Genomic DNA, 8,110 nt, shown 5'->3' with positions numbered 1-8,110 from the left:
AACAACAACAACAAAAAAACAGCCCAACCCTAAAACCACACAACTTTCTAAGCCTAGTTTACATGTATATCTACAAAGCTAAAATTGCACGGTAATTCACTTTTTTAATCCTCTAATATTTCCAACCCAAAGTCAGGAAGTTTGAATCCATCAGCTGCTCTGAGGAAACAAAATGAGTTCTCTCCTTCCATGGGATTACAGTCTCTGAAAACCCCTGGAAGGTCAGAGATGAGCTGTGACTCTGGAGCAATGAAGTTGCTTCTGTCCAGAGCTATCAGTTAACGGCAACTGCATTGACAGCTAAAATTATGCAACTGCCAACAGTTTTTCAGATCACATGGCTTTATCTGCATGTGCTGCAAGAACTTGCTGTGATTTTCTTCCACAGGAAAACACACCAGTGTATTCAGCCCCAGATGTTGCCAAAATATCTGGTGTTTCAGCTACAATACTGTGATCATTTGTGAATGTGCATTAATAACTTTTTTGAGAAAAGTGTTAAAGAAAACCAAACCACTTCTGCTTAGTTACTAACAACGTGACAATGCTGAAATTCAATGTAGAAGAATCTTACAATATTGTTAGTGTGACTGAGTCAAATGTGCCTCATAGCGACCCTATGAACAGATCTGAAACTTGCCTTGTCCTGGGCTGTGCTCACCACCTCCAATATGCTCGAGCCCATTACTAAAGTCACTGCCAATCCTTAGGTACAGTTTCTAAGAAAGTATGTTCAATCAACTCATCAAAATAATGAAAAAAACCTCTCCTATCTATTTATGTAATAATAAGTATATTAAAATGATTGTGCAAAAAGCTTTTCTCCATGTTTTAATGATGATTAGCCTGAACATACAAAGCAAATTCAGGTGTTAACAAATTATTAAAGGTGTTTGGGGCCCCACCTAACATTCAGCTCCTTTGTCACCAAACTTAAATTACCCCAATTATGTCTCTTTTGAAGCCTAGAGGCTTCAACCAGCCTTACATGTCTTTTGTTGGGAAAACAGTTTCAAAGTGTTTCGGTTTGTTTTTTTTTAAAGTTAAGATTAATGAAAGACATAGTAATACTGTACCCACAAACTGGCCTGAAGTCTCCAAGGGAAACAGAATCAACTGATACTTTGGGAAATGTAGTGGCATGGCATACTCTTGCACTAGTCATGAAAAATCTGTCTCCTGCCTCCCTGTTGGAAAAGTCAGAACTCCACACCTGGCCTCCCTTGCAGCTAGGATGGAGGTACAAACGCAAGCACTCACGCACCCAGCACACAGGCACTCACTCCCGGCTGCAGGGTCTACACCAATCAGAGCTGGTCCTAACAATGGGCCTGCACACAATAGACTGCTGAAGCGTGGTCCCTTCAGGGTTACAGATACGCAGACTCATATGTTGAACTGCTATTTCAATTCTGTTGCATGTATCGAAAGCAATGCAAAACTACCTGCTCTTTCATGAAAGTGCTAATTCTCAACGTAAACTTCTATAAATTGCTTGAAGGTAATCAATTTAATCAACCTAGGAAAGGCAAAAAGAAAAGGATGGAAAGAAATTGGGTCTTGAACGTAATATTTAATTGAACACTTGCCAAATAACCAAGGTAATTTACATTCTAAAATCATAATTGCAAATAGTCTCTCCTTTGAAATAAAAATCACATCTTGGTAAAGATAAACAGCCCTTATCTTCAAGTCCTCCCACCTGGGAACAACTCAGGTAAGACGAAGTTTATCCACTTTCAGTTCTAGCTTTAAAAAGGGCTGTTTCAGGACCTCTTCAGGGAAGATAGGAGCACGTGGATGAGTAAACGAGGCGCAGTTCCAAATACAAAACCCTGATCCTTGCAAGAGTTGAGTTTGAAGGCACCCTCCAAACGCTGAACACAATGAGTTGCCAGCAACAGAAACAGGAACTTGCGAGTCATCCGATAAATTCACTCAAAAACCCAGTCCTCTTTGGAGCGGGTCCCGCGTGTTTACAGACACTGTGCGCTCCCCGCGCCGCCTCGCACGACTGGAAAGCGTTAATAACTAGACGTGGAGGTGGCCCGGGTCTCAGTACTGCGGGAAGCTCTCGTCCACCTGGGCCGCCCAGGCCATCAGGCCCCCCGCCACGTCCTGGACGGTGCAGGGCCCCAGCTGCCCGTCGGCGGTCAAGGCCTGCAGGATCCTCACGGCCTTCTGCGAGTCGTTGCCCAGCTTGCAGATCACGTAGACGGGCAGCGCGTCGTCCCGGCTGCCCGCGATCGCTTCGGCCAAGCGCTGCAGGCTGGCCGCGTCCCGGCGTTCCAGCTGCTTGAGCGGCACGTGCAGGGCGTGCGGCAGCCGGCAGATGTCCACCTCCACCTGCGGCCGCACGTCCAGCAGCAGGTGCGGGGCGCCTCTGTCCAGCAGGCGCTTGTAGTCCGCGGCGGACACGCGCTCGTGCGGCCCGAGCAGCCGCAGCGCGCGGCACTTGTCCGTGGCGGCTGAGCCGCAGAAGGCCTCGTAGTCCTGCAGGGCCGTAACGCTGGGCCGCTCGCCGCACGCCGGACACTCGGGCCGCCGCGGCCGCAGCCGGACGCAGCGGAAGCGGCCCCGCAGGGCGTCGAAGAGCAGCAGGCTGCCGCTGTACGAGGGGCCCAGGCCCGCGGCGATCTTGAGCACCTCCAACGCCTGCAGGCAGCCCAGCACGCCGGTCACCGCGCCCAGCACGCCGCCGTCGGCGCACGTGGTCACCGTGTCGGCCGGCGGCGGCCGCGGGAAGACGCAGCGGTAGCACGGCCCGCCGTCGTGGTGGTAGACGGTGAGCTGGCCCTCGAAGCGCAGGGCGCTGGCCGACACCAGCGGCCGGCCGGCCAACACGCACGCGTCGCTCACCAGGTAGCGCGTGGGCGCGTTGTCCGAGCAGTCGGCCACCACGTCGTAGCGGCGCACCAGGTCCAGCGCCGTGGCCGGCGTCAGCGCCTGCGCGTAGGGCACGCACTGCACCGCCGAGTTGAGACGGCGCAGCGAGGCGGCCGCCGAGAAGGCCTTGGAGTGGCCGGCCAGCGCCTCGCCGTGCAGCACCTGGCGCGCCAGGTTGCTCATGTCCACCACGTCGTAGTCCACCAGGCCGATGCGGCCCACGCCGGCCGCCGCCAGGTACTGCGCCAGCGGGCAGCCCAGCCCCCCGCAGCCCACCACCAGCACGGACGCGGCGGCCAAGCGCAGCTGCCCCCGCACGCCCAGCTCGGGCAGCACCAGCTGCCGGCTGTAGCGCAGAATCTCGTCTCGAGACAGGGCGGCCCGCGGCGGCATCGGCGGCAGCGGCATCGGCCGCTGCGGCTCGGGTGTCGGCTCCGCCGCGAGCGCGGCCGCCAGCCTCTGCTTCAGGGCGTCCAGCTCCTCCTCGCGTCGGGCAAGCTCAGCCTTCAACGCGAGCACCTCCTGCTCGCTGGCAGCCATGGCGGCCTCTTTCGGAAGTTGTCGTGGAAGGCACTTCCGCTTCCGGCTTGTCGTCGCCTAGCGACCGGACTAAACTAAAATACTGTACGGCGCTCGAAATAAAATCACTCAGACGTATTTCCCGAAACTACCTTAACATCTTGCTTTAAGTATGAACAGATACTTACTATTTTTGCTGGTGTCACCGGGAACCTTGAAAGAACGAGACCACCTCCCTCCTCCTGGACGTGGTACGGCTCGGCGCGCCCCGCCCCTTCCCCCCCGCAGCGTGTTACGTAATTCCGCTTCCGGCAGCTCGCGCAGGTCCGTCATGGCGTCTGTCGAAGTGGGTCCCAGCCTTCCTCGGTCTGGTCGGGATCCGGACCCCCAAGCGCAGCAGGAGGACAAGTTTTCGGTACTTTTGCCCACCTACAACGAGCGCGAGAACCTGCCGCTCATCGTGTGGCTGCTGGTGAAAAGCTTCACCGAGAGGTAGAGCTCCCGGCCGCCCACCCCGAGGTGAAGGCGGCCGGCTGCCCCGGGCTGGGTGTCGGCCGTTGGCCGCGCGAGGCTGCCCTGCACGGCCTCTCTTGGGTTCAGGCGGGAAGCAGGCGGATTCATTTCCTTTTCGATCTGTGCCCCGGGGCCCATATCTGCCCGTGCGTTTTGCAAAACATTCATTTCTTAAGAACGATCTCCGCGCACCCCGCTGCCGCCGCCGCTGCTTGGTTTTCCAGTCGGGAACGCGGCTTAAAGCTTAACTTGGTCCTTCCTGCTGACGATCGGCGTATGCGTCGCGGTTCTAAGCGAGCACGCGTGTGAAAAGGAGGCTTATTTTGCGTGGGTTAGAGGTGCTACTGGGCAGGATAACCCTTCTGAAACGGAGAGAGCTTTTGCGCGGCTGACATGAACTAGAATGTGGGTATTTGGTAAGGTTGATAGAAACTGGGCATGTCGAGAAGGTATTGGAGTTTGTAAATATTATGTCATTTTTAGACAACTTGAGAATGTCCTATGTCAATACGAAATAAATAAGGTTCTACAGTTGGGATCATACTGTACACATCATTGAAGATCCAGCTGTAGCAGCACATACAAACAGAAAACCTTTAAGTAATCTCAATATTGGTGGTGTTTTCCCTTGGAGTCGGAACCGACTCATAGCTCACCCTCCAGAAGCAGTAAATCCCAGAGGAGGAGATAAGCCATCCTTCTCCCCCTGAGCAGCTGATGGATTTGAATTGCTTGCCTTTGAGATTGCAGCGCAGCTTGTGTTCTTAATTATTTAAAGCAGGTTATCCCAATTAGACATCAGTTACTTCTAGAATAATCTAACAAGTACTTTTAAACCATTAAAGAAATCGGGTATTGGAAGTTTGCCTTTGCAGAGAAGAGTGGGACTTCTTTTCATACTTTATTTATAGCATTTAGAAAGTTGCTTTGATACTTAATGATCCTTTTCTAAAATGAATCCTGTAAAAAAAACCCGCAAGTACACCAAGCATAAAATCTTCCCAGGGGATTTGCTAGGTCAACAGAGTTAGTTAAAAGTGAGAGTTATTGCCAAATTGTTCTCTTAAAAGATTCACTATTTTCTGACTCTCCAGGAATCTATAGGGAGTGTTTGTTTACCCACCAACCAACCAATCTGAGCACTGCTAACCTTAGATTTTAGAAATAACTGGCAAAAGCCAATATTGTGATCTATCTTTATGTAACTGTTGTTTTACGTTATCATTGTAAATTGGTTGGGTATTTTTTTTTAAAGGGTAAAATTCAGTCAGATTTTGTCCCTGATGATTCAAATCTATTTGGGGTTAAATTTAAGAATAGGCATTTAGAGTAATACAATCCATTTCAATTGCTTTTGGAAAATCTTTTACAACTCAGATTTGATATTCGTATTTCACGACTCAACTCTTTGTCCAGCATTGGTAAATATTTTATGTAATAATGTATATTAGTGTATGGCGTACATTGCTTTTATGTGTGTGTGTGTGTGTGTGTGTGTGTACACATACATATATACATTTTAAAGAATATGTATTCTGTGTTAGAATATTTTAATAGCTATAATAACATTTTCAGCAACATTCTGATTTTAGATATACAATAATAAGTATTTGATTCTGTTTGATCTGTAATTAAACTTTCCTTTAAACTTCATAGCTAACCCTCCGGTGGGTATTTAGAGACTGTAAATCACATGAGAGGAGACACTGCCCATCTTTCTCCCTTGGAGTAGCTGGTAAATTCAAACTATGCTCCTTTGTGTTGGCAGTGCAACTCCTTACCACTAGACCTCCCTGGTGAAGAATTAATAATTGTAAATGTTTTCTTTTTAAATTGTATTTATTGTTGAGAATATACACAGCAAAACATAACAGGTCAGCAGTTGCTGAATATACACTACATGGTGATTGCATTTCTTTGAGTAGTGTAACTATTTCCATGCTCCTTTTCTGAGTTGTTTCACCCATTAACAGCAACTCATTGGCCCCAAAGGCTCTTACCTAATCTTGGAGTCGCTTTTGTCACTTGAATCCCACATACACAATTTTTAACATAATGCTCAACACAAACTTTTTTTTTTTTTTTAACACGAGCTCAGTTAAATTTGTGCTTGGTTTTAGGAGCCCTTTGGGGGATATTTTTGGCTTAGGGTGTAAAGATACTACCTCAAGGCAGTAATTTCCAGGTTCATCCAACTTTCATGATGCCAGGAGGTTTAAAGTCATGATAATTTGAAATTCTGCTTGGCACAGATTCAATATTTTTGATTGGGAGCACTGAACACTGTCTCCAAGTGTTAACTCATAGTTCCTTTTTAACTTTTTTTACATTTCAGTGGAATCAACTATGAAATTATAATCATAGATGATGGAAGCCCAGATGGAACAAGGGAAGTTGCTGAGCAGTTGGAGAAGATCTATGGGTCAGACAAAATTGTAAGTTAGATGAACATTTCTGTATCTCATGAGCTGTGTTGTTTAATATATTGTGTATGTTGCTGTTGATTGCCATCAAGTTGAGCATCACGCAGAGCGACCCTGTGAACCAAAGGCCTGAAGCCTTTCTCTAACTATCCTCATTTATCAAAGTTTTCTGTTTAGGAAATACAAACAGGAAGTGTCTCAGCTGAAAATGTAGCAAGCGACTTCTAACTAGACTTGGCTTTGATGAATTTTCATTGTGCTTGAGGTTTTACATGGCTTGGGTGCCTTGAGTCAGTAGTAATGTATAGCAAAAGAGGGAACCTTTTGATGAAATCTGTATTTATGACTTATTCCTGCAAATAACTTTCTGGAAGGGTACATCTAAAGCATAATGCTGAACTGACTAAGAATATTACAGAACTGGGCTGCAGTTAGTGTGCTCCTTTGTTAATTCCCTGCTCCCTTTCTCTCAGCAACTAATAGCTTGTATCTTGCTGTTAATTATTGCTTAATGTTTGAGACACATCACATTAAAATATATTGTATCGCAAAACACAGATTCGCGTCTGATAACCTTTTTTGGGGGTAAATATTGGGGACTTTGTTCATTCTCCTGTTTGTAACTTTCCAGAGCACCCAGCATTTTTATTTTTATCTGTGCAGTAGCATTGACTTTCCAGCTTCAGAACTTCAGTTTCCCCCTGTACCTTCAAGCCTGTTTCTGTCACACAGAAGTAACTTGGGCAAATGTAGAGTTAAACTTAAGCTCATTACCATGGAGTTGGAGCTGCCTCATCATTGGTTTCAGAGGTTCTAAATCACACAGGAGGTGATTGCTCTAATCACTGGTTTGAGTTTATCGGGAACCTAGAGGCCTATTCTAGTTAATTCATAAGTTTTTAGTTATACTTGTGACTTCTACTTTGGATTATTCTTAGGCCAAAACAGACAATTAAGTACAGATTTGATAAAAAATACATTCTAGGCATTGTGTATTTTATATGTAGTGTGTAGGGAAATGGGGGCAGATGTGTCAGAGACAATGAGATTGGCACAGGATAGAGCAGGACTACGAATCCCAGGTGACTCGATGGCACATAACAACAGCATAGGCTAATAAGCTTTAGTACATTGACCTAGACTTCTTGGTTATAGGGTGTTACATAATGTTTTTGTCCCGTGGAGCACCCTGATTTCACCTCCTCTAGATTAGACCCTTTTGTTCTCTTGGCAGTCCATGGGATATTCAGTATTTTTCTCCAGTACCACAACTCAAAGGCATCAGTTCTTCTTTCGTTCTTACTCATTGTCCAACTTTGTGGCGCAGGTGGTTGAAGAGAGCGTGGCCTGAACCAGGCTTACATTGGTTTGTGTCTCCAGGTTGCTCAGTGTCCCTGGGGAGCCAGAATAATCCCTCTTTCCCCAGGTGCGAACCACGGTACGGCCAAGTCAAGAAGGAAGTCTTGAGAAACCTTTTTTGATGTTTGCATTGTAAGAAATGATTGTTGAGCAATATAAAATATACTTACTAGGTCTAAATATCCCTCCCCTGAAATATTCTTGATTTACTTCAATAATAAAACTAACTTAGAGGTCAGTTGGTATACAATCTATTCCTGGGGCCTTATTTTTTGCTTTTTCCTTCAAAGCAGCTTGAACTTCTTCCTTCATCACCATAGGCTCTTGCTCAAATGTTATTTCATTAAATTCTTCTGTATCTTCCAATTCCTTTTGATACAGTGACTAGTATATTCCTTCCATCTTCTTTT

At 46.8% G+C, this 8,110-nt stretch overlaps 2 protein-coding genes across 2 annotated transcripts in view; one reads left to right on the top strand and one right to left on the bottom strand.

Annotated features, from left to right (window-relative positions):
* Positions 1–2,055: 2,055 nt before the first annotated feature.
* MOCS3 (molybdenum cofactor synthesis 3) lies at positions 2,056–3,426 on the bottom strand. Its single transcript, XM_006881639.1, has one exon. The coding sequence runs from the start codon at positions 3,424–3,426 to the stop codon at positions 2,056–2,058; it is 1,371 nt and encodes a 456-aa protein (XP_006881701.1).
* Positions 3,427–3,715: 289 nt separating this feature from the next.
* DPM1 (dolichyl-phosphate mannosyltransferase polypeptide 1, catalytic subunit) overlaps positions 3,716–8,110 on the top strand; it is a 22,369-nt gene continuing 17,974 nt past the window's right edge. The window contains exons 1-2 of the mRNA XM_006881638.1: positions 3,716–3,897; positions 6,254–6,353. Coding sequence (XP_006881700.1) covers positions 3,737–3,897; positions 6,254–6,353 — 261 coding nt within the window. The 5' untranslated portion in view covers positions 3,716–3,736. The remainder of the gene's footprint in view (positions 3,898–6,253; positions 6,354–8,110) is intronic.

The sequence above is a fragment of the Elephantulus edwardii genome, unplaced genomic scaffold (assembly GCF_000299155.1).
Source record: "Elephantulus edwardii isolate Elephantulus edwardi_28Jun2011 unplaced genomic scaffold, EleEdw1.0 scaffold00015, whole genome shotgun sequence".
NCBI lineage: Eukaryota > Metazoa > Chordata > Mammalia > Macroscelidea > Macroscelididae > Elephantulus > Elephantulus edwardii.
The sequence above is the reverse complement of the archived record's forward strand: the minus strand, read 5'-3'. Positions and strand labels throughout refer to the sequence as shown.